This window comes from Salminus brasiliensis, chromosome 1, assembly GCF_030463535.1.
Source record: "Salminus brasiliensis chromosome 1, fSalBra1.hap2, whole genome shotgun sequence".
Lineage (NCBI taxonomy): Eukaryota > Metazoa > Chordata > Actinopteri > Characiformes > Bryconidae > Salminus > Salminus brasiliensis.
The window spans coordinates 82538714-82565291 of NC_132878.1; the positions used below are offsets into that span (position 1 = coordinate 82538714).

The 26578-nt window shown below is 41.7% G+C and overlaps 2 protein-coding genes across 2 annotated transcripts in view; both read right to left on the reverse strand.

Annotated features, from left to right (window-relative positions):
- Positions 1-6570: 6570 nt before the first annotated feature.
- On the reverse strand, positions 6571-19497 carry prpf4bb (pre-mRNA processing factor 4Bb). The gene is made up of 15 exons (XM_072691136.1): positions 19400-19497; positions 15626-16867; positions 14055-14210; positions 13763-13918; positions 13270-13351; positions 12119-12329; positions 11616-11689; positions 11420-11510; positions 10703-10850; positions 10460-10597; positions 10187-10340; positions 9887-10001; positions 9494-9645; positions 9266-9352; positions 6571-8975 (listed from the first exon to the last, which is right to left on the reverse strand). The coding sequence occupies exons 1-15, from the start codon at positions 19444-19446 to the stop codon at positions 8772-8774; spliced, it is 3057 nt and encodes a 1018-aa protein (XP_072547237.1). The 5' UTR covers positions 19447-19497; the 3' UTR covers positions 6571-8771.
- Positions 19498-22144: 2647 nt separating this feature from the next.
- gli3 (GLI family zinc finger 3) overlaps positions 22145-26578 on the reverse strand; it is a 121466-nt gene continuing 117032 nt past the window's right edge. The window contains exon 15 of the mRNA XM_072691149.1: positions 22145-26400. Within this exon, the coding sequence (XP_072547250.1) occupies positions 24113-26400 (2288 nt within the window). The 3' untranslated portion in view covers positions 22145-24112. The remainder of the gene's footprint in view (positions 26401-26578) is intronic.

The window sequence follows — 26578 nt, forward strand, 5'->3', positions numbered from 1 at the left end:
AACACCAAGCTGTGTGGTTCAGAGGTCCTGAACAGATGCTGAAAACACAGCTTCGACCAGTAGGCTACCGTCGCTATAATTAAAGACTAAGACCTTTGTGTAGGTCAGTGGATAATGGGGAGGTGTGTGTCAGGTGTGTGAGCTGACGCAGTTGCTCTAATTGTACATACCAATTAATGGCAGTGAAGGTAACTTTACAGACAATAGATACACTAGAATACACTATATGGACAAATACACTGGGACACCTGATCATTCACTGTTTTTTCCAAAATCATGGGTAGATTATTAGTCTAGAAGTCAAGATGGGGTGTGCAAGGTTCACCACTTAATGTAATTTTATCTTTGAGTGTACTCAACAGGGAGTAATAGTCTAAATATGCACATGTGAAGCACAACAGCATGTGGTGCACACCAAAGGTTCTACTTAAAGCTTTATCTGAGGAGGGGATATTAGACATGTTTTAAGGTCTAGTCATGAGCAGAAAATGGGAGACTGTCAGCAACAAAAAGCACCTAACAAAATCTGTGGAAATCATGTGACAATCATGTCAACATAGCCTCATCTAACTTTGGTATGTTGCACCAGGACCTGGAGGAATGACATTAGCTATAGTAGAGGTTATAATTAGCCCATCATTAAGAGGAAGTACAAGCAGAGCTATGCAAGTGTTGCGCCAGTACACAGGAAGTCATGAGGAACAAGGATGTGGGAGCTGGTGATTTACCGAGCAGAGTGGGCACTCGTCTAATGGAATACATAATGATAAAACAACGGCTCATATCTGTCCACTGCAAATAAGACCGAGACAAATAGCAGGGATAAACCTCACTCACCCACCCCCTCTGACCAGGCAATTTTCTGCCCCGTTCCAGAGAAACATTTAAGTTACTCATTTTTCTGAAATCCCACCAGCCTTATGTATTACTCACCTTCCCTAAAGTTTAAGAAAATTCTTTTAACTTTTAAATGTATTCTCATTTCCCCCTTTTTGCACCAGCTAACTAACCTTTACTTCACCTTGAGTTCACATATTCCTGTCTTGCTTGCTTTTCCATGTCATACATACAGTTGAAACCAGAAGTTACATACACTATATAAAAGGACACATTTCTCTCACTGACGTGAATTTTGAACAAACTTTTCCCATTTTAGGTCAATTAGGATTACCATTTTTTTAATATTTGCTAAAAGGCAGAATAATGAGAGAGACAATTCAAGCTTAAATACACTAAGATTATTATGCCTTTAAACAATTTGGGACAGCCCATTTGATGATGTCATGTCTTTGGAAGCTTCTGATAGGTTTACTGGCAACATCTGAGTTACTTAGAGACGCACCTGTGGATGCATTTTAAGGCACACCTGAAACACACTACTTCTTTGTGCAACATCATGGGAAAGTCAGCCAAGATATCAGAAAGAGAATTGTGGACTTGCACAAGTCTGGCTCATCTTTGGGTACAATTTCAAGATGCCTCATTTGTACAAACAATTATACTCAACTACAAACAAGATGGGAAATGTCCAGCCATCATACGGCTCAGGAAGGAGACAGATTCTGTGTCCCAGAGATGAACGTGCTTTGGTCAGAAATGTGCCCAAATCAACCCAAGAACAAAAGCTAAAGACCTTGTGAAGATGCTGTCTGAAGTCGGTGAGATTGTGTCATTATCCACAGTGAAATGAGTACTGTATCGACATGGGCTGCCAGGTCACTCTGCCATTACTCCAAAAGAAACATAAAGAGACAGATTAATGTTTGCAAATGCCCACAGGGACAAAGACCTTCGTTATGTTTGGAGGAAAAAGGGGGAAGCTTGCAAGCCTGAGAACACCATCCCAACTGTAAAACACGGGGGGTGGTAGCATCATGTTGTGGGGTTGTTTTGCCGCAGGAGGGACTGGCCAAAATAGATGGCATCATGAGGAAAGAACATTGTGTGGAAATCCTGAAGCAACATCTCAAAACATCGGCCAGGAAGTTAAAGCTTGGGCGCAAATGTGTCTTCCAAATGGAAAATGACCCGAAACACACTGCCAAACTGGTTACAAATTGGCTTAAGGACAAAGTCAATGTTTTGGCGTGGCCATCACAAAGCCCTGATCTCAATCCTATTTAAAATGTATGGGCAAATCTAAAAAAAACATGTGCGATCAAGGCGACCTACAAACATGGCTCAGTTACACCAGTTCTGTCAGGAGGAATGGGCCAAAATTCCTGCCAACTATTGTGAGAAGCTTGTGGAGGGTATCCAAAACGTTTGACCAAAGTCATACAGTTTAAGGACAATTGTACCAGATACTAATGAAATGTATTAACTTTTGACTTTGAAGAAAGTTATATATATCCTCTCATTATTCTGTCATTTAGCAAGTTTAAATAATTTTGGTAATCCTAATTGACCTAAAATGGGAAAGGTTATTCTAAATTCATGTCAGACAGTGAAGAAATTGCAAATATGTCTTTTTATATAGTGTATGTAAACTTCTGGCTTCAACTGTATCCCATCTCTGGTGGTTGGTGTGGCACAACAGATAACACCACTACCTGCCACTGAGCTACCACACCATGTGGGAGACTGGGGTTCAATTCCCGGTCTGGGTGACTATGCTGCGCTACACCAATAAGAGTCCTTGGGCAAGACTCCTAACACTACACTGACCCACCTAACCTTGTAAGTCGCTCTGGATAAGAGCATCAGCTCAAAACACAAAAAAACACTCACAGCATACTTTCTTTTAAAACCACTGACATTTGCCTTGTCTGCAGATTTGCCATGGACAGTTATTCAATTCTCTCTTAAAGGAAGTTCTGTTGCCAGTCCTGTATTGTACTGACCCAGAAAAAAAACAATGGCATGTCATTGCCAATCTCAAGTTGTGAGAGGAGAGAGGGCAGTATAATTAAATATCTTCCTCTACAGATAATGTCACTCTGCTAAGAGGATATTCAAGATACTGGACCATACTGCAAGGAAAAACTGCTTCACTGTCAATGGAAGTCAATGTAAAACCACCCCCCTAGTAATTTTGGAGCATTTATACTGGTCAATTCATCACGGAATTCACAGGTTCACACCATGCCAGAAAGTGAAAAATTGGAGATAAAGGGTTTTTGCATGACAGAAACAATATAAAAGCAGAGATATTTTACTCATTTCACTCCAAAGGGTGAAAAATCATGTTATTTATATCAGAGAACTAATTTACCTTTGTTAACTCTGAAGACATCTGGACTGGACTGCATGGCCTCTGTTTCTGGGCACTTCAGTACTCTGTGCATTGCTGTTTGGATTTTCACTCACACAACCAGAGTGTATGCATCCTCCTCCTGCTGTGGAACCAATTGCATACAACTGCTGAAAAAAGGGAAATTTATGAATGCTGACAAAACTGCCAACCGCAGACATAAATCCCCACTAACCACTTCAATATCTCTGGCTTTTCCCCATTGCATGACACGTCTTTGGATACCAAGAGACAAGCCTGAAGTAACATCACACTGGTCCCAATCCAAGGGCCCCTTCTTTGATAGCACCAAATAATTTCCAGCTATCACTGTATTATACTCTCACCTAAGACACATTAACAAAGCTGCTCACACCAGCAGGCAGAGGCAGACACACAGCTGCCTTCTGTAAATATAGACACCTTAACTATCCAGTCTACAGACACTCTACTGCCAGCAACTGGACTAGGTGATGTACACTTAAATAAAGGAAAGAGACTTGACTCAGCTTTCTCGTAATGAATAATGAGCCACAGTCTTCAGTGTTATTCAGGACTGGCTTTTTCAAAAGACAATTGGGAATGTTAACAGTTAAGATTATCTTAATGCCACAAAGGCTTCTGGAAACTGAGCCTAGATCAGTATAAACATGACTTCTCATTCAAAAACATTTGAGCAGAGCCAGGCCAGTTTAAAGATTACATACAAGCCAACTTGACCTGGCCATCATTATAGCCTACTTAGCCCAGCTTTCTTAGTCGTCACAGAAACTTTCTAAATCACATCCGATTGTACAACAGCAACAGTGTGATCTGACAGTTATTTTCAAGCACCATACTTGGATTCAAGTATGTACTGGCATATGACGATCAAGGTCATCAAACCCTCAGGAAAAGCCTTCTCTAAAAAGAAAGAATCAGTGTGTTTAAGATAACATCTGGCAGACCAATGATTTTAATGAGTACACAAGAAAACCTGGTTACCAAATACCACTCACTGCATCACAAGTGCTGGTTTCAGAGTTAAAAGGTCCTAATTCGATTTTGGAGGAAATGAACATGGACATAGCAGGAATCCATAACGTGGTTTGTGTTCATCGTCATAAACTTTTGTTATTGTGTTTGTTAAAAGTTAATAGTGACGACAACTCCTGTTCCTGCATCCTCCTGATGCTCTTGTTTCACAGCATATGGAAAAGGGACCACCCACTGAGCATGGAGCATCATTTTTAGTTTAGCGGCAGCTTGATCACCATCAATCTCCACCATCTTGACTAGAAAGGGGCTTTAAAGCTTCAGCTACTTTAGTTTTGTGGCCTATTACTCAATATCCCCCGTAGTGCTTATGCACAGTGCATCTATAAATAAGTTAATGGGCAAAAGAGTAAAAACGGTGCATAATTGTAATTGACGGTCCATTACTTCCTATGCTTGTTTGCTACATTAGGTTCATTGCTCCAGTACAAAACAAAAGAAATATATTTGGGGTAAAGTTGCATAAACTAGATTTATAGCAAGTTATTACATCAGACCCATGAAAATAAGCAAAACTGATCAAATTCACAACATTTCTGCAAAATGAGGAGTAAACACAAAAATGAAATATTTTGTACTCCTTCATCCATCACAAAACAAGCAGTGCAAGTGAACAATAAGAGGGCCATCATTTTCTACTCAGCAGGAAACACATTAGGCTTAATGAGGGCAGAACGCCTCGCTAACAGGCTACTCATCTGTGACTACACCTCCCTTCTCCAGGCAGAAACATAACTGTTTAAACACACATATGGTGTTACAGCTGCTACTGAGGGTAGAACATGTGGCCTGCAGAACTTCTAGACACAACATGGTCTCCCAGTTAACCAATCGAGATATTTAACACTGTTACAGGACAAAAGCTTTATTTTTTAATACACATAGGACTGGGCTAGCTGGTGCTTGGTTTGGTGTCTGTATATGAAGATAAACACGAAGACAGCTTGAGGTAATGAGAGAAAACAATATTAAGAAAACAGACTGACACCAAATTATTTTTGGACATCGTGAGCAGAAACTGATACCGCATAGGCAAAAATGGTTTAGCATGCCTGACTGTGGGGAATCCCCTGCCTATTTCATTAACAAGAAGTTACTCTCAAACATCTTGCCATCTCTTACTTCCTGTTGACACATAAATAAAACGCTTATAGCACTAGAACACATCCATGGTATTGGATTGGATTTGGATTTTACAAAGCAAAAAAACCTGAGGCCTGTTAAACAAAAATGCACCATACCCTTCTCCCTACGGGACTGAAAGATTTTGCACTTAACGACTCAGGTCTTGAAAGACTACATGTTCAAGCTTCTTTCTTTTTTATATAGCTCGAAGCAAAACAATGCAAATAATGCATAAGTATCAAAACATACCATTTAACAAAGTTATAAAATTATTTTGTGTGTATTTTGGGTTTTGGTAAAAAAAAAAAAAAAAAAAATAAAATAAAAAAACACACCAAACAAATGGACTCTAGGGGGAAATGGACATGGACCACTGAAATGGACATTTTTACGTTATCTGAGATATCTGAGTTCTGCTCCTGGTAAAAAAAACAATCTTAAATGATCTGGTAAACCATCCACCTCCTCACTTGTTTTCATGAGTCAGTTGCTCTGACTAAGTCTTACTACAATTCAGTTACATATGCAAGTGCTGCCCTCTAGTGTCTTGCTACTCACCACACCTGAGAATATGAACAACTCCTGTCCTGGAGCACAACTGACCAAACAAACCTACTTATTCTTCCATTTAACATAAAAATCAATGTTTTGGTGAAAGATCATAATTAATATAGTACTCTCACTTCTGTAGTACCACTGTCCTGCATGTTCTGCCTTGTCTCAAGAACGATCTGCCATTTTAAATCTCCAAAATGACAAATTTACAGAAGGAAAAATTCTTCATTCATTTGCATCCCAGGCCCACCCCAAACACTGGACTTAAGCAAACACACACGGTATCATACTGGTTGATTTTCATACCATGGTATACCAACAACTCTACTCATGAGGCGCATTGGGAGCAGGGGAGATGCTTAACTGTGCAGGTCAGTAGGACCCCAGGACCAGAACTGAGAACAAATGGTCTAAGAAATGCATATAGGTGATCTGTTGTTACCGTTGTATTCAGATGTTACTTTGGGGTCTTGCTGTCCAAGGAGGTGTTGACTTTGCTTCTTTGGGCAAATGAAGACTTTACAGCTCCATTATTCTGTTTGATAAGAGATCAGTAGAGAAGATCTCCATCCTTTTTGGAGGAACTTGTAGTAAAATCTGCACATTTTATAGAACAAGAATAATTCAAAGATATGAAACATTTTATTAATAAAAGTCATGATACACTCAAGGTGCTGTATTTTGTATGTTTGTCTTTACAACCCAATCTTGTGAGTTTAGCATTTTTCTAAAATGTTTATTCTCCTGTAAGAAAAAAAACCCCAAAACAACTAACATTGACTTTTTGCATAACAAAACCAAGAAATATTTACAACATGAAATGAATGTCAGGGCCAATGTCAAAGACTCTTCCTGTCCAGACTCAAAGGGAGGCACTTTAAAATGGGCTAACTTTAGAACTTTGGGCCTCCTTTTGCTCTCGTCCACCAGGGAGCCTTTCCTACAGAACTTATCCATTCACCAGACAAGACAAAAGTCAAGACTGACCTGTAGAACATAAGGGACAGTTTAGCTGGAATTTTTTTTAATTATTAAGTGAAATCCTACTCAGAATAATTCTACCTGCACAGGGTGGATGCAGGTCCAAGACTCCGGAATAAAACAAAAGAACACACAAAGATCAACTACCTGGTCAATGACGTAAACCACTATGGTCTATTGAGCTATACAGGTGCATCAGTCAACAGCTGGAGGAACAGCATTGATCCATCCATAATGGCTTTGATGGTAATTATTACTGTGGGTCTTATTTGCTGGTATGAAAGGAGTGGAAAGGAAGAACATGTGCTGAAACATTTAGACCCACCCCCCCATTCGTTCTCTTGTAAACCAACACATTTTAGTGGTTTCTTTACTAAAACATACATGTCTCAAGTGTGTTAGAGCAATGAAGAAAATACAGGATGGGGTTGTCACAAAGTATGCTACTTTGAGGCCAAAACTGAAGACTGTCCAGTAGACACTATCCTTAATTTTATCCTGGACTACAGCTCAAGGTACTTATTTTTTGAAGTACCTCCTAAGACTACTATAGGAAGCTAAAGGTCAGTGGTTAGTCCCAGAAAACTCATGCCCTGCAGTTTGCGTTTTCTGTATTCCTTCACACTTGACCTAGCATGAGGATCATGGCAATTAGGAAATTACCTCAGTCAAGGGTGCTAGATGAGCACAATAAATGTTGGTCGATTGGAAATTTTGCTAATCCAAGTAGTGCCTCGCCTTTGAGGTTTAGTTCAGATTGCAATTCAAGAAGACAAAAAAGCCAAGTAAAACAGACCTTGCTTTTGAGGACACCAGCATGAGAAGCATGAGATCCCCCCCCCTATGCACAACTCTCAAATCTGAAAAGTTTCAGAGGTACCAAAAGACAAGAGCATTGCTGAGCGAGGACAAAAGAGATTTAGGAGCTTCTAACACTTCTGTTTTTAAGCCTTCCTGAAGAAGCTAATCCATTACCATATCACAGAGAAATAAGATGATGGGCTTTCTAACTGGCTGACCAAATGAATTACGCTAGTGATGTCTAACTAGCATGAACAGCGTGCTTTGAGGTATGTGCTTGGAGCATTTAGTCAGGTAAAACTGTGGTATAAACGTTCCAAAGCATGTAGTTTCGTTCGCCACTAAAGGACTATAAATCTGGACTGTATTCACAGTAAACCCACAGGACCACATTACAATGCAGGGGATTTATCGAGCTGTTTGGCATTAATCAATTGTCTTACCATTTTAATGCCTGACTTTGCTGTTCCTGCTGACAGGTCCCCGTCAAACGCCAACCATATTTGAAGTTAAATAAGATGCAAAGTCCAAACCTAACAACAGCCGCAGAAAAAACAACTCATTCCGGTGTGAATGATCACATGTAATTATGTATGGATTATTTACAATAAAAACCCATCATGGACAGTTTGTAATCAACAAATGGGGAAACAAAAAGTTGCTCATAAAACAAAACAAAAAAATGGAATAAAAATAAGTCTTCAATGATTCCAAACATTTGCAGTTGGACTTTGTTGGTTCGGTCCGGGACCAGCATCACAGCTCTGACTTCAGTGCTGTAGTGACCAACCCTACACCTGCAGATCAGCTCCCCACACCAGTTCAGTTCCTTTCCTTTCCAACATAACTAACTGAGGTAAGCTCAATCATACCCATCTGAGCTTAAGTGGATCAGGACAGATAGATCTGGACTGCAACTAAACTTTCATAGGGTGACAGATCTCCAGGAGGAGGACTGGTGTGACCACTACACTTCCAGTGGAAGGTCAAAAAAAAAAAAAAAAAAAAAAAAAAAGATCAGAGATCAAATAGTGACAAAAGGTCAGATCTTTTCTTGGATGAAAGGGTGCTGCAAGGCCTGATTGATGCTGATGCGCTTGGCTGGGTCCAGCATCAGAGTGCCGTCTATCAGATCTTTCAGCTGCATCACTTTCTTCCTCTGCTCTTCAGGGAGCCTCTGTCCGCCGATCATGTCTGCTAGGAGGTCCTTTGTGGGGTTAATAGTGCTCATTACGGTCACTTTCTCCTGTACAAAGACAGAACATGAGAGAGATTTGTCAAGTTTCAGACTGTATAAAGAATGGCCAACTTACACTGTTAATCATTATTACTACCAGATCATTACTGTACCATACACAACATCTCCATTCTTACTTTTTTCACTTTAATTATAAATAGACTAACAGAAACAGTCCTGAATGATTCGGAATAAAATCTTTTTACACTAACATTGATTGAACCCCCCCCCCAAATGTTCTGGCACGTCAGTTATGATATGGATGTCATAGACAAATAGACTGCATTAGATGAACAAACCCTTTCAGTCACTTTGTCCACTTCTATGTACAGGAAGTTCAAGTTCTGGTCAAAATGCTGATCTTTGAACAGGCCTTTCCGGATCATCTAAGGATGGATATTGAAAAACAAACAAACAAAAAAAAGAATAAACTGACAGTACATAACACAGATATTCACCATCACTGTGATATCATTTAAACACCCCACAGAAATACCAACACAAAAACCTTAATAAATAGGTCAGACCTTGTTGGGCATCTTGCCCTTTAGATCCATGGCCAGTTTGATCATGTGGTTATTGGAGGAGCCAGGAAACAAGATCTTTCCGGTGTAGAGCTCATAAAGTGTACAGCCCACTGACCACATATCAATTCCATAATCATATGGCTTTCCAATGACTGCACAGAGAAAAGAAGAAATACATAACACTTAATACTTTGTATAAAATAAATAATGAAAATGACAAAACAACATAAACACCACATATATTTACATGTACATAAACAAATGTTTATATATATATATATATATATATATATATATATATATATATATATATATATATATATATATAAAAGCGCTACACAAATACATATGAATTGCATGTTTATGTATGGAGTTCTTTCAAGCTGAACTTACTGATCTCAGGAGCTCTGTAAAACCTGCTGACCAGGTATGGTGTGATGTCATTATCAGCCACATGAGATGCTGAGCCAAAGTCACACAGTTTGAGGATGGTCTTGGACTCATTCACCTTTGATAGGCATACAGAGGAGACATAGGGAAATTTAGTATTTTAGTTTCATATAAAATTTAACCCTTCCCAGTGATAAAACATCTTGATGAACTCAAGGTCAAACTGCTTTCTTTTACTACAATCTTACAACATAAAACTGAACGCAGCATATAGAGGTTTTATGCAGCCCTGTTTAAGCTCACCAGTATGTTGTCGGGTTTGATGTCAGCATGAAGGATGTTGCAGCGCTTTAGAAGCTTCAAGGCCAGAAACAGCTGCTGGCTATAAGAACGAACAGCCTTAATGTGTAGTCCTACATCTTTCCCATACTTCTTCAAGACCTCTCGCAGATTCATACTGAGGAGTGAGTAAGAGAAGAAAAGAGACATATTTATCTGTACATGTAACGATTAAGTAAATGTAACATGCACATGCACTCAACATAGAGGTGCATGCATGTATACACAGTTTCGTACCTAAGAGGCTCAAACACTAAACACAAGTGCTGTTTGTGGTAGAAATGTCTGAACAGGCGCAAGCAGTGGAATTTATCATCAGGATCAGCATCGTTGAGCTTCTTCAGAAACTCCAGTTCTTTCAGTCCTGTCTTCTGCCTGTTAGTAGGAAGGTCACACAAACATTTTTAATATGGTAACAAAAAAATATTATGCACAAAACTGTTATGATAAACCTCTGTTCATTCACATATCAGGACTTACATTAGCTCATTGTTGCGAATGATCTTGACTGCCACATCCTGGCCAGCGCGGGCAGTGTCTCTGGCTCGGATGACGTTGCTGAAGACACCCTGCCCTGTGTAGCCGTAGACGTCATAGCGCTTATCCAGCATTTCACCAATGTTTACACCTGGAGAAGAAAGAGAGGAAAAAAAAAAAGCTAAGGGTCGATTTCATTTTCTTAGAGAAAAATTATAATACAAAAATGCAATTAATAATAATAATAATAATAATAAAAAAAACAAGACCAATAATATCATCAAACACAAGTTGAGGGTGATTGTGGTAAAATGAAACCTTTACTATACATTATTGTTCAACTATTGTATTCAAATACTGTCTATTGGGTGAAATAATGTTTTCAAGCATTATCCAACCTGTAGTAAAGCTGTTGAGCATAGTATCCTTGCTTGACACTTGGCTTTAAAAAAGTGGTTTTACAAACCACTTGTCTATTTTATTTTATCTAACATTGCTTAAACTGTTCTTAAGGCTGCAAACCAAATGTGTCACTTTGACCGTTGAAAAGTTTGGTGGACTAAATTTTAGCATCCCTAATTTAATAGGGACAAATGACACTTCCCATAAATCTGCATGGTTTGCACACAGAACAGCTAGCAACCATTACACATGTTGTCACTGCTATTGTATTGCTATTTTGTTCTCAGTGAGAGATTTGTGCAATGTACATGGACTTACGATAGTAGCCTTCAGCATCAGTCCAGTTGTCCCTGAGATTTGGGTTCTCTTTGAAGTCCTTTCCGTAGCCCACAGCCCTGAGCCTGGCACTCTGTAGACAGATCGAAGGGGTAAAAGGAAGAAGACCTTGTATACAAACATATGACAGAAAGAAGGGGATTTAAAAATTTTATTTGTAATAAACTGTCACACTTACATCAAAGTCTGCAGCAAACATGTCATCTGACTCCGTGAACATGTCAGGGGCAGTGGGCTTCTTTGTACTGGCTCCTGGGGAGGAGAAAAGAAAAAAAAAAATTACTTACACATGTACACTGATATACCACATATTTTTAACATCCTTTTATTAAGGTAACCAACAGACATTGTAACGCAAAGACAGCAATGTAACGTTGAGATTGCAGGAAAACATAAGAATAATAAAGCATGTTTTCATCTCAAACTAACATCAATTTAAAGCAACTTCAGATATTTATAGATTTATGAATAGTAGCTGATTTACTTGTTCTGGTGCAATTTTTAATGTAATTATCAGCCCCCTCCCTCTTACTTTTAGACTGTTACAACCAACTATCTCTAGCCTACCTACCCACCCAATGGCAAATCTGATAAGACACTGCACAACCTGACCTTGCATCATTATGAGACCATACAAGCTTTTTTAAGCTGTGTTAGGGGCCCCCCTGAAGCAGCACCTACCCTCTTTCTCCTGGGCAATGAGGTTGTGCTTGGCTTTGATGTTGGCCTCAAACGTGTTCACATTCTCACGCTCGTACTCTTTCACATCAGCAGCTACCCGCTCCAAGATATCATCTGGAGAGGGTGATCGGCTTCGTGTGCTGCTCTGAGGACTGCTGGGTTCTGAAGCCATTGAACCCATGTTGCTATCCTCATTTACTGCCTTGTATTTCTAAAAAGAGTAACGGATAAGGGAGAACAGCAGGTTAGGAGATTTAGAAGTAACAACTGAACATTAGCATTCAGGATAATGGACAAGCGTTCAACAGAGATTGCTGGAGTTACAACTGACTTCTTGTAACAAAGCATCTCATAAAAATGAACTTTGTGGGATTTAGTGTCTTTATAGCAAAACGGGCAGTGGTGGCTCAGCAGTTAAGAGCTCCGGCCTATTGATGACAGGGTTGTGGGTTCGACACACGGGCTCGGCAAGCTGCCACTGTTGGGTGCTTGAGTAAGACCCTTCACCCTTGGCTCCCCGGGCACACCATCAATGGCTGCCCACCGCTACGGGCACTTGTGCTCACAGTCATTGCGTGCGTTTACCCTGGAGGGTGTGTTTGCTGCATGGATGGGTTAAAATTAAAAAATTAATTTAAATTTAAAAATGTGAATTTGGTTGTCTTGCCTTAAGTGTAGAACTATTCTTTACATGTTGGCATGAAGGCTGTTCATTTGGCTCAGATCGTAACTTAATGCTCCCCAGGCCAGTAAAGTCAATAGCAATGTGAACGATTTAAAAAGCACATGTGAACAGTGGTAGAGCCATAAAAGTCTAAACCATGTTTGTGGCTATTTAACTAGAATGTGCTTTTCTAAACCTAGCAGGTTATAAACATCACAAGATTGTTCGCTTACTGCACTATAAAGCACTGTATTGGGAATGTTGGCTTGTAGGGAAAATGCTTCCCCTCTGAAGTACAAGGTAGAGAGAGGCAAAGATATTAATTTCTGTTAAAAATAAACATAAAATCACCTCACTCAGAGTGTCTAAGTGAAGAAAAAGCTGTCACATTTTTTTGAAAACATCCCTATACATTTAAAACCCAAATTGATTGCTTTATATATGGTCAGACCTGGCATGCTCTTCCATGTTTTTGGCAGCGTTTTACCTGTACTATAGCCAGCCTCTGCTGCCGTCGCTGTTCAATCAGAGCTTCTTCATCCTCCTCTTCTGCATCAAAATCTTCCATCCTGAAAACATTAACACCATAAGCACCAAAATCACCCACCAGAATAAGCGTTTTTAAATCTCACCAAACAGAAAACTGGAATGTGGTGAGATTACATACAATTGTTTCTAATCTTGTCACAAACTCTAACTATTTTGTCTACACTGTCAGATCTACTACACTGTACAACTAACCCTTCTGTCAAGTTGCCATTTGAGGAAAAAAAAAGTAAAATTTTTAGTTAGCTGCTTTTGATCTAAAAGTGAGGAATCACAGATTTATTGTAACTGCAAGGTTTCAGTACTAGACTACAATGGACTACATAGATACCTCACAGGCTGCATATTTTTGCAGTCCCTGCATAAAGAACATAAAGTCTATCCATTCTTGTACATATCCCACTCAATAGTCAACGCTCATAACTCCTACTCACACTTCCTCTGAGGAGGAGTCTTGGTCCGCTTTCATGCCCTCCGATAGGCTTCCTTTGAACTTGTCTTCATCTCGGCTTCGCCTCCTCCTGCGCTCACGGTCCCTAGAGAAAGAGCGACGAGGTCTGGCACGGCCAAACCGGTCCCTCTCAAGGGATCTGTGGGGGAAAATAGTTCAGAGGAGCCAGTCAGTCAGTCAGTGTGCCCCTTATTTGTCTCATCACCAACGTTGTTCCTACTATAGAACGCTTTTATGAGCGTAGTCTCTTGCGTTTTGTCCTTTCACACCCTCACCTTCGCCTCAAAGGAGATCGGCTCCGTCTTCTAGGTGAAGGGCGAGACTGTCGCCGTGGTGACACAGACCTTCTTCTGAGTGGTGAGCGACTGATCCTGCGTCTCACTGGGCTCGAATCATGGGACCTCCCGATCCCATCTGCACGAGAGCGCTTCCTGAAAAAGAATGAAGTCCTATTATAGTCCCAGAACGTACAGACCCCAAAGTGAGTGTTTAGTGTTTATTTTGCTCCAAAATATCAACTTCAACTCAAATGATGAGTAGAATTACATCTGATAAGTCAGGAAAAACACCAAACTTCAGTCATGTGACTTTCCAGGAGAAGAGCGGCGCTATTTAATTTTCCAGTCAACATCGCAGGTGCCCTTAATTATAGAAAATCTTGGAAAAACCTGTAGCAACTCGCTGCACTGTAACTGCCCAGTAAAAAGCTGAATTGGACAGTACTCTTCCTGGAAGCAATGGAAATCTCAGTAAATTGTCAGCTCTAACTATTCTGCAAGACTGCAGATCACTATTACAGGAGTTACTCTTCACGTTTGACAATTCACTGACAGGCTGACCATTCACAAAGTTGATTGATAATGACAAAAGATTAAGTAGAAACAACAAGGGTCCAGCAAAGAAGGGAATACTCTTCTGCATATTACACAACAGAAATCTGCCAGAAGCAAAATAAATAGGAATTAAAATGAAACATACTGAACCCAAAAAATGTAAGAAACAAGCTCTTGGCAACTCCAAAATCACTAATACAGTAGTATAAGTATAGGTTTTGACAGTTGGACAAATTCATTTTATGTATGGCACAAAAAAGCATTTGTATCATTAATGTTCACTTTTGAATGGTCAGCAAGACTAGGACAACTGAAAATATTGTAACATCAATCAAACTGGCAAGGGGAAGATCCAGTTTCAGGTGGCAGCTGTCCACTTCGATATCAAACTAAAAATAGACCTGATCCTACTTAATACCACAGGACAGAGCAGCCAAGAGACATTAACCATGCAGCTAAAGTAAAAGATCGAGTTAGCTATAGGTTACTGTACAAACTACCATTAGTGAACACATTATGGAAAAAGGGAAAGGAATGAGAAATATTTTTGACCAAAATCAGGATGCCTTGGTTCATTAAGCTTATATGAAAGTTCTGTAGTTGTTGGTCAGGACATTCCACAAAATGCTTCAAAAAAGTAATGATTTGTTAGAGGAATCAAATTTTTAGTACAGCAGCTTTTTGCAAATCAGTAATGCAATGGCCAAATGTTACAAGAGTGATCAACAAAAACATAGAGCTGTCACACTTGTGTCATTAACCAAAAAAACAGAAAAGAAGGCAGTGTACTCAGGGCTGCAACATGAAGCCTCAATGTGTTTGGTGCATGCTGGTAGCATAATCTAACTGATGTTTGTTGATACTTATGCATTTTCCTGTCCTCGGCCCACTTGTACTGAGACCTTGCACTTGCAGGACATAGACTATCCTACCTATAGAGTAAAACATGGAATTATCGTTTCAAGTTACCCCAATGACCGTATGCTTGTTACAGACGAAATAAAAGCTCCTACCTGGCTGGTGAGTCTCTCCTACGCTCAACTGAGCGGCTGCGAGCCCTCCTGACCGGCGACCTGTTTCTAGAGGGGGAGTGACTCTGTTTGGAGCCCCGCTCCGTAGAGCCTGAAGGCGGTCGATGAGACAGACGTTCTCTGTAACGGGGAGATGAACTGCGGCGGCGTTGAGGGCTTGATGCCCGCCTGTGGTGTGGTGAGCGGTTCTCCTTTCCTGACGAGGCATCTTTTGAAGGGGACTTCCCCGGCCGTTTTTCCTTGTCCGTCTCTGACCGGACAGGATGGGCATCTTTTGAGCGAGATCTTCGATCCCGCGAGCGGCTTCGGCGTGATGCTGACCGCTGGCCTGCCTGCTCCTGCGTTCGTCTCTCCTCTGTTCGCGGAGGGGAGGAGCGCTTCTCAGAGCGTCCTTTCTGTTCGGTCTTTCTTTCTGCAGAAGAACGTCTCCGGTTAGACGGTGACTGGGATTTTCTTCCCCTGTCTTTGGATCGGTCCCGGCTCCGGGAACGCTTCTTGTCTTTAGATCTGCTGCGCTCCTTGGTCACCTCTTTGCTGGTTTTGGTCATCCTGCTGGCTTTGCTGTCCCTCCCTGATCTGTCTCTGGATCGACTGCGACGCTTCCCGCTCGCTTTAGTGGTTTCTGGAGAGTCCCGTCTGGTTCTGCCTCCTTTGCTGCTTTGGTCCCTGGGGGAGCGTGTTTTGCCCCCACTGCCTTTCTGCCGCTGCTCTCCGTTTCGCGCCCTCTGCCCCTCTCCGTCCTCCTCAGAACCGGAGTTGTACCCCTGCAAGATAAGACCCATACCAGACTGCACCTTCCCCTCCATCAGTTGACTGTCCAGCTCAGCCTTAATCAGAGCTCGCTGCTTCTCCAGGTCCTCCAGCAGAGCCCGGTCGTCCACATTTGGGTTCTCAGAAGAAGGGGAAACATCCTCAGCCTTCTTGTTGGCAGTTCCCAAAGAAGGAGAAGCTGCCTCTTTGCGCCTGTGCTTCTTATGTTTGTGTCTGTGTTTGCGCTTGCGCTCCTTATCCTCTTCAGAAGCATGCTTATGCTTTTTGTGTTTGCTACGGTGCTTGTGTTTCTTCTTCTTATGTTTGCTACCGCTGCTGCTGTGATGTTTAGAGCCTTCGTCTCGGTTTTCTCCATTCACCTCAGCCTGCTCCTCGCCCTCCTCTTCCTCATCCTCCTCGGACATGTCGCCATTTTCATTCCCACTCTTTTCTGGACTTTCCAAATCTTCTTTCCTGTCAATGCAAACAATAAACAAAAGTAGTAGTATAAATAAGTATATGCATACAAACTTTGTTTATGTTAACAAATAAATCTATGTAATTAAATGCACAGGTCATGCAAAGTCATTACTTCAAGCAGTCCCCTCATTACAGGGTGGGCAATATGATGACATACCACTAATCTAATAAACTGCATACAACATGTTTGTCTCTATATTGTTAATAAATAAAGAACAATATTCTGTGGCTGTAACTAAGTTCTATTAGTCTTGTTTCAATGTATTCAACATAGCACAATGTGAGAAATGCTCAAAATCCACAGCACTGAGATTTGGATAATTTATAAATTTAGCACTACTGGTGCATTGTTTGTGGGTCAAAATGTTGTAATCTGTATCATGAAAATGGCTTAAAGAATGGACGCATTATATTTGCGCCATTTCACACCTCAATATTACCAACTGAAGTTTCTGTATAAACAGACAGGCCACCTTCATTGTTTCTATACTCACTGTCTGGTGTCCACTCACTGTTCTCTGCATACTGTGTCAGCCTTCTTTCACCCTATTCTTCAAAGTTCAGGGCCACCACAGAGCAGGTGTTATTTCGGTGGCGGGTCATTTTCAGCACTGCAGGAACACTGACTTGGTGGTGATGCCTTTGTGTGTATTACACTGGTACGAGTGGATCAGACACAGCAGTGCTGCATCACTGCTGAACTGAGAAACATCCAACCAACAGCATCCTGTGACCACTGATGAAGGACTAGAGGATGACCAACACAATCTGTGCAGCAACAGGTGAGCTTCTGTCTTTGACATCTACAAGGTGGACCAACTAGGCGTGTTTAAAAGAGTGGACAAAGTGTTCAAAAACTCCAACAGCACTGCAGTACTGAGAACTGCTCTGTGGTGGCCCTGAACTTTGAAGAATAGGGTAAAAGGAGGCTAAAAGTATGCAGAGAAACAGATCAGAATCAGATTTATTGGTTAAGTATGTTCACACACAATGAATTTGTTTCTGGCTGTTTGTGTCTCTCTAGTATTAACAATATACAGCTACTCTACATGTAATTTACAGACAATACACAATATACAGAGAACAATGCTATACACCGTATACATAGACTATACGAGGACATTTCTATACAGTGTGCTTTACAGTGTTATTAACAGAATAGCAGTACTTAACACTGTACAGACGAAATATTGTGTACCACAGCAGTGTCCACATGTGAGAAATGAGTAATGGTGCAGTAATGCAGTAACTGTAGGATGAACATGATGAGTTTATCAGTAGTATCTATGGCCAATAGCTGATGATGGCGATCAGCTGTTGAGGAAGGTGATGGCCTGAGGGTAAAAACTGTTCTTGAGTCTGACAGTCTTAGTGGACACAGTTCTGTAGCGTCTGCCAGACGGGAGCAGCTGAAAGAGGTTGTGCCCAGGGTGCCAGGGGTCCGTAAGGATTTTCTCTGCCCGTTTTCTGGTTCTTGAGCAGAACAAGTCCTGAATGGAGGGCAGAGAAGCACCGATGATTCTCTCAGCTGTCCTCACTGTTCGCTGCAGTCTGTAATTACAGAGCTACAAAGTGCTCCTATATGGTAAACAGAGCTAAGCAGAAGCAAGCAGGTGGTGTTAATGAAGTGGCCGGTCGGTGTTAGTGCCGTTAACTCCCCATCAAATCCAGATGGTTTATAGAGAACCTTATAAAAACAATCCCTCTGCAAAGTCCATAGGTGTGGTGCGAGTGTCTCGAGTCAGGTGGCCGGTCGGTGTGGGTCTCCACTTCTTGCCTCACAAGAAACAACGTGTCCAGAGCTAAATGATCGAGCCTCTCGCTGTTGCTGGTGCACAGGCTGGTTTTGTTTAGTCTACCTGCTCCACACGTGTGGACCCAGCGGCAGGGTTTCACTGGGCCGCCAAGGTCTCCAGCTCCGCTCCAGTATTTCACAGACCACGAAGGATTAAGGGGGCTTTAACTTCACTATAGGACCTCTTTAACTGCTTTTCAACAAAGCCATCTGCAGAAGTTATGATAGTTAAGTAGCACTTGCTAGCTATGTAGTCAGTGAACGTTACAGCTAGCTACAGCTGCTGTGTGTCGGGGTAGGCTAATGTTTGTGCTACGGTTGCTAGCTACTTAGCTAGCTAGCTAGCTACCTCACAAGGAAACGTGCCTTACACACACAGCCCAGATAACCGGGGTTTAAACTACATAAAGCACCTCACAAATACTATCTATACTTTACAGAGCAAGAGCTCTTATAAAGCAGACGCTTTCGGGTCGCTTGCGGTAGCTCCACGCTTAAACTGACACTTAGCTACATAAGGTCGTTTAAACAGGCTAGCGCTAACTCGGTTAGCTGGGTAGCGATGCTAACAGGCTAGCCTGCTCGCGTTAGCAGACGAGAAGACCGAGGACAGAGCTGTGCGAGTTTCCAGTGGAGGCCGATAATCTCCATTAAGCTGTAGCTAACTGAGTGAAGGGGGAACGGTCCCGCAGTGCCTGTCCGCTCAGCGATAGTGTTGGCGATGTTCTTACCCGTTATTCAGCCTCTCGCTTTGTAAATCCATCTCCACGTCGGCCATTTTCTCTGAGTGGTGGCCGCTGTGTTTTTCTTCCTCAGCGGAGTTTAACGATGGAGCGGGAGAGACGGAGTCCGCGCTGTTTCTGCTCTCTAGTGCCCAAGACTGTTCACTGCAGTGGCCCGCGGGCAAGAGACACACGAAGGAGAAAGTTAGACACCAAATAACCATCAATATGAACAGGGCAACTCTTAGGAGAGCCAGGGTTAACGCTACACCACAGCCATTGCTGCCTTACAGTGGTTTATTTGGGGCACAGTTTTAACATACACGGTAGGACCCCGTGTCTAGCTAAATGTTTGTGGACACCCCTTATAATGAATGCATAAGGCTGAATTAGGCTGGTCTAGTCCCTGTAGAGAAGCACGGTCAATAGAATAGGACTCTCTGGAGCACATAAAAAAAAAAAGGGCCTATTGGGACCATGCCGAATGCCAGGTGTGGGCTAGAGGGGCACGAAGGCCCCAGCATCGAGCTGTGGAGCAGTGGAGCTTTGTTCTCTGGAAGGATGGATGGTGCTCCAGCCTATACTTTTGGGATGAGTTGGGGTGGTGATCATCCAACATCCTGACCTCACTAACGCTCTTGTTGCAGAATGCAATAAAATGCTCACAGCAATGTTCCAAAATCTAATAGAAAGCCTGATCTGGACAGTAGAGTCAGATAGTCCAAAAAAGCATGATGAACTCTATTATAATACCCTTGATTTAGGAAGAAACAATCAATAAGTCTCCCAATCCTCCTGTCTGTCTAGCTAGTGTATTTGCACCTGGGCCTGAACTCGACCTACTATACTCAATCTCGCCACGGTGGACAGCGGTGCTATTTCAGCATGTTTGTTTTTGGCAAGATTAGATGCAGTTACTCTACAACTTAACTTTTGAAAAATAAAATTAGCAATACATTTGTTAAAATATTGTTGCAAAGTAATGATGGAGTTGATCTAGAATACAAATATTTTATATTGATTTATTTTTGTCAATGACACTTAAAAAATTAAATGCCAAAAATATACAAAACTTATATTACTCACTTTTTCAAACATCAAAATGTCACTCTTCACTCGTAGCTGACATGCTCATGACCTGTCAGTCTTGATTTTTTTTCTATAGTTGCGGCATTATAAACCTTACCATGTTACCTTACAGAAAGTCCTTACAGAAATTATAGACTGTTGTGGTAATGGCAGTAATGTTGGGGATGACGGGGGTGATAGTTGGGATTGTAAGTGCTTGTGACTGACAGGGACCCTAAAACTATTCATTGAGTATTTGGGGTCCAGAATCCCCAGCAGTGCCCCTGGAGGACGGTGATTGTGTTGAAAAATAAGCAAATATTGGGTACATATGAACATAAATGATATAATATGTGTCTTTAACAATTTATTAATAACACGTCCCCAATTCTGAAAATTGGGGCTCATCAAAAAAGTAAGACATTGCCTTCATGTGTGTTGATCTTATAACAAAGACACTTCCGACACGACTTAAAGATAGCATCTCATGATAATAGCACTCCAAATGCATCTCTGTAAGTATCAGTTCTCCAGCTTCAGCTTATATCATTTTGACCCTGTGTCGAGTTCAGAAAACTCCACAAAAAAGAAAATGTGTGCACCAAATTCTTGTCTTCATTTTCTTGATTATTTCTAATAATCAATGTTGCCATTATTATTAATGCCTACAATGATTGTATGTAAACTGTATGATTGTATCGACCACAACTGTATTTGCTTAATCAGTCCACAGCAGTTTTGGTCTAACCAGTCACAGTAAAGGAGTGTTTCAGCCCAGACTGCTTTTTGTATGAGGCTCAATACCGGGTAGCCAATCAAAACAGAGTGTATTTACATATATAATCAGTCTTATGGGCAGGGTAGGAAAAGCAGCCTGTTCAGTTCTGAGACATACAGAGAGGTTGGCGTTTAGAGCAGCATTTTGCAAGATCTGGCCTTACTCCTCCCACAGTAGGGAAGTGGAATTTGCGCTTTGAGCTACCACTAAAGGAAAAGCTTTTACAAACATTTTACAAGCAGAGAGATACAAAACCGGCATCTGAAGTGAAATATGCGATGGACTGAGGCATTAGAGTAATAAAAGGATTTTACATGAATATGACTGTATGGTTACACAGCGTTATGCTGTCCTGGCGAGCATTATCCTCCCCGCTTCTCGTTTCTCTACGTAGTGTGTAGTTTCTGATGTGCTGATCAACTGATTTAAGGTTTTTTTTTTAATTGTTGACCAGAAACCATATATGCTTGTAATATATAGCATGTAATAAGTTAACATTTAGGTTGAGATTTAGGATTCAAGAGTTTAAGATTAAGGTTGAGAAAATATGAAAAGAAAGCTTGTAAACAAACTACAGTGCTCACAGCAGAAACCGAAAACTTAAAATCACTGCAAGACAAATGCGTTTCTTTGTAATTTAATTTCTCTTTAAGAAATGTGATCACTGTTACAACCAACCCCACCTAGTACAACAGAACACTTTGTATTTGATATTAACATGCCCATTTTAAGATATAGAATATTGAAGCTGAGACAAAACTTGTACCAGCTCTTCCTCTGTCTCATGATCTGTGTTTTGCCCTTCAGATTTGTGCCCTGTGCTGAAACAAGGCATGGAACTCTCTTGGCATGGAACAACCCCCCCTTTCCCACCCCATGCACTTGTTTGTCATTGCAGGGTCACAGTGCAGTGAATACATATCCCATTACAAAAGACAAGCTGCCCAGAGACCAGGTACATTATTTTTCTTTTTTATTAAAACCTTACAAACATTTGTTGTGATCTATTACAAAAGGGCATTCAGATGTTCCCCGCCGGTGGGTGCTATGCACCCTGACTTTATACACCCTGAACCCCCTTGGATTTAAACACAGGGCATGGAAATTTCTACTTGTATGTTCATTTTGGCCCATTTTCTCACAATACTCTCTCCTCTATACTCTACCAAAGGAAAATGTATTTACAGGTATAAAAAAAACAAAAAACAAAGGGCCAGAAATGTGATAACCTAAAACAGCTTTCCAACATATGAGCTTTTTTCAGATGTCACATTTCTTGATGCCCCATTCGTACTAAAAGCATGTATGGTCACTGAACTTTATGTGAAGTTGTGGGCCTCTTGCCGCATTTAGTATACACGTTTTTGTAAGAATTTCTTATAAAAGATTGGCAGTGTTCCTTTTAATATCGGCAGGCACTAATAAGGCACGTACCTTTGGCCCAAACCCCCCCCCTAGTCCTTTCCTCTGGGAATGGATCATACACTTTCAAAACAATAGAATGACACTGGTACACAACTTTAAAACAAACAAACAAACAAACAAACAAAACACAAGGAACAAAACAGAAAACAAAGAACCATACCAAAACAAATAATACCTAATTGCTACAGCATGACTTATAAAAATCTATACATATGCAGTTATGTACAGATTGTTCTTAATACTGTTAACAAAATTGCCAAATTTGAGTTCTTTTTGCATAAGAACATGACGTGTCTTCATGTTGTCTCAACTTGCTTCATGTAAAGATTCAGAGGAATAGACCGATCAATACAGATACAAACAGAGAATTGATTTGTAATGCCAAGACTTTACGTTGTTCACCACGTTTTGTAACAAAACACAATACACAACTCACTTTTTAAAAAAGAAACACAAAGGAAGTGAATTCTATTTGGCAAAATGTAAAATGATTTAATACCAATGCCTTTTTGGCACATTTTGGCCATCATACTTAAATTTCTAGTCTTTGTGCAATAAGCAACATACTGAGGTCAACTACAAATAACCTCATATTGGTTTTTTTTTTCAATTTTTGCCACAAAATGCACAGCTTGTTAAAAGCACCAGTCATTAAAACACAGTAAGCATGATGTAAATTGTAAAATCTTACAATGTAAAAAAAAAAAGCCTATATACATGTATACAGTCATGGTAAATCAAGTAGTACATTTATTCACTATGGGACTCTGCTGTGTAGTACCCTTATGTAACAAAATGGTCCCTCATGTTTGAACTCAATGCAACTTAAATTTGAAGAATTTGTCAAAACACAATACAATTTTTAAGACGTGTGGAATCATCTTAATACTACCAACGTAAGACATGTATAAAACATTGATATAAAAATGTGTATATAATAAAAAATGCAACACTAGGGCCTGTTATGTAGGACGTAGTATTTGACCCTGCCTTGATCTGATGGCGGTTGGGTCAGTTTGTCAATCGCCTCTGTAATATATGGTTCACTCGGTAGTAGACAGTGTGTATATTTGAAACAAACATGCACATATACTGACAAAACGCAAAAACAGCGATAATACACAGAAAACTGTATCAGAGTGATGGGAATGATATTAAAGTCACCCACTGTCATCTTAAAGCAATATAAAACGAACCTTTAATTATTCATAATTCCAGAAACTGAATGACTTTATGTATTTATATATTTACTGTATTTATATGGCCTCCCCAATCCCTGTCTCAAGGATTGGTGAGACTGATACAAAATAGTGGACCTATATTTAAAAGCCCGTTTGAACTACTCTTGCTTATGTGAAGCACTACGATTTTCTCCCCTTTATCCATATCTTTACATGACACTAGTAAAGTCTTTGCTTCTTTTCAATCTCACTATTAGGGGGTCACAAAACCTACTGCATGATGGCAAGGAACTTGCTCTCTTCTGCGAGGGTGGTGAGGAGGGAGCTCATATCTCCAATGGCCATGTTGTTGGTGCCAGGAGGCAAGCTGTGGAACATGGCAGAGAGGTGAGGAGTTGTCAGCCGCGAAGAAGTCTGTGATAAACCATGGAGAATACTGGGACTGATGACTTCAGACACCATGCTGCCCTGGTCAAAGTTATCCTCCAAGATGGAAGTGAAATCCAGACCAACGTTATCCAAAACACTGCCACCTGGGCTGCCCTCCACTGTACTGGTGACCTGGTCAGCCCCAGGGGACAGGAGATCTCCTGAGGGCCCACCCGATAACCCAGCTTCTATCTTCAAGGATTCCATTAGATACGGCTGCTGTACTACGCTAAAGTTTGAAGTTGAGGACTCTCCTGGGTTAAAACACTCAGCAATGAACTGCTGTTGCTGGATGGAAGAGCAAGTGTTGGCTTGTAGATGGTCTTCTACTTCTAGTTTTAGTCCCGAGACTTGATTAGCAAGTGAGCAGCTAATGCTGTTTCCATTTCTAAAACTTTGCTGCTGATAGGACTGTGCTTGGTGACTGCTGATGATCTGCTGGGTGGAATATTGCTGTTGTTGAGAAGAGCCTCGACTGGCAGGTTGACAAGCTGTAACGGTCTGGGGCTGGTGAGGGAGGTTGCCACTGATTTGACGTGTGCTTGCATGGTTCTGTTGCAACCTCATTTGTGATGTGTTGGCTTGCTGAACACAGCTTGGGTGAATAGGGCCAAGGGGAATCTGCAGAAAGTCTGGCTGACCGGGACTGCGTGTGCTGGAGCTATTCCTCCTTGTGTCCCTACAGTTACCTGGAGTAGTCTCCACCTTCACACTTGGGCGCATTGTGCAAGACATCTGTTGGTTTGATTTCAACCTTTCTCTGTGTGGATCTGAGCAGTTGTGCCCATTGGTCAGATCAACCCCATGATGGACTCCAGCCCCCTGATTAGGGACATGCAAGTCTGTGAAGTGCGAAGGGAGCTGCTGTACAACCATATTTCCAAAGCGACCAAATGGATCGCTTACTGTACCACTCTGATTTGGCCACCTTCCACACCTCTGCTGCTGCCGGGGAGGAGAAACTTCAGCACTGCCCGAGCTCACCTCATTCCACTGGATGGGCATACCGTCTTTGCTAGGACTATGTGCATCTGGTTCTTCTTGTTGTTGTGGAATATTATGGAAGTTCTGAGCCTCCTCTAGACCCTGGTCAAAATTGTTTCTGTGAGAATGGGAGTAGGAATCATTTTGCTGGCTGCAGGCAATCTCATGGTTCTGTGCGTGAAGATACTGTACCAGTTCATCAGGCAAAATGTCTTCATCCCTAAATAACATAGCCCCATCATGCTCCATGGCCAAAGCTTCAAGTGCTGAGTGCTCCATGATGCTTGGAGGGCAAGGGGAGAGCAGGCCCCTCTGGAGATTGCCCTGTGAGCGAGTGTAGTTCTGAAGACTTAAGCCCAGACCTTCTCCACGCGGGCAGTGCATGTTATTTAGGCTGCTGAAACGCTGTATCTGGGGCAGCTCGAAGGTACTGTGATCTCGTCTTCTAACAGGGTCACTTGCTCTTCTGTCACCATTACCTGGGCCTTCCCCTGGGTAGAATGCCCTTTGCCTTCCTATATGACTGCTGTGTCCATTGGTACTACCATCACTGCAGCGTCGCGGTCTGACCAGTGGTGGCAGTGTGAGCTGGCTTGCATCTTGCCCATCCCTAGTTAAAGTCATACGGGACTTCAAGCTCACCTGTTCCATGTTAGGCAAGGGTGTTGGAGGGGGTCCCCCAGTTGCCGCTGCATACTTGGCCTTGAGATGATAGTGCTGTGCTGGGGTAAGGTTCAGCACCCCTCTTGCTCCCATTCCACTTCCTCCCATACTTCCACTTCCACCACCCCAGCTTCCTCCTGGCACCAATCCACCTCCTCCGCATTGGCTCGCCTCACTAGAACGGCGTGAGGCATCGGTGGAAATGGGGTCATAGGAGTCAGTAGCACTGAGGTTGTGCAAGCGTCTGTGCTGACTGTGCTCAGATTGCGAAGCCTGGCTGGAACGGCGGCTAGAGAAACAGGGTGAGATGCCGGAGGAGCGACGGCTGCTGCTTAGGTAGGCAGAGCTGGTGGTGCTACCACTGCTGTCACGACGATCCCGCAGTAGACTCAGCACTGTCAGCTCTGTGCTGGACGGCTCGGGACGTGGAGGAGGCTGGGGCACCGGTGCCCCCCCACAGGTACCTCTGCCAGGACATGAGCCTAGGTGTGACAAAGAAGGACGTAAAGAGGAGAGTATAAATGATAAATGGCTTGCCTACTTTATATACATCAGTAAAAACATGTACTGTAGTCGTTTGAACTAAGGTTTCAAGAATTGCATGTTGTATTCATAACAGCTGTCATTGTACTGCTGGACAAAACACTGCAACTACTCAGT

What these genes read in the sequence shown, in the direction of transcription:
- prpf4bb (XM_072691136.1), bottom strand. Translation starts at nt 19,446, where the DNA reads ATGGCCGACGTGGAGATGGATTTACAAAGCGAGAGGCTGAATAACGG. An exon ending in CGATCTCCTTTGAGGCGAAG is followed by an intron (nt 13,919 to 14,054) that starts GTGAGGGTGTGA and finishes TTTCCCCCACAG; the next exon opens with ATCCCTTGAGAGGGACCGGT. An exon ending in TGGACAAAGTGACTGAAAGG is followed by an intron (nt 8,976 to 9,265) that starts GTTTGTTCATCT and finishes GTCTTTGTACAG; the next exon opens with GAGAAAGTGACCGTAATGAG.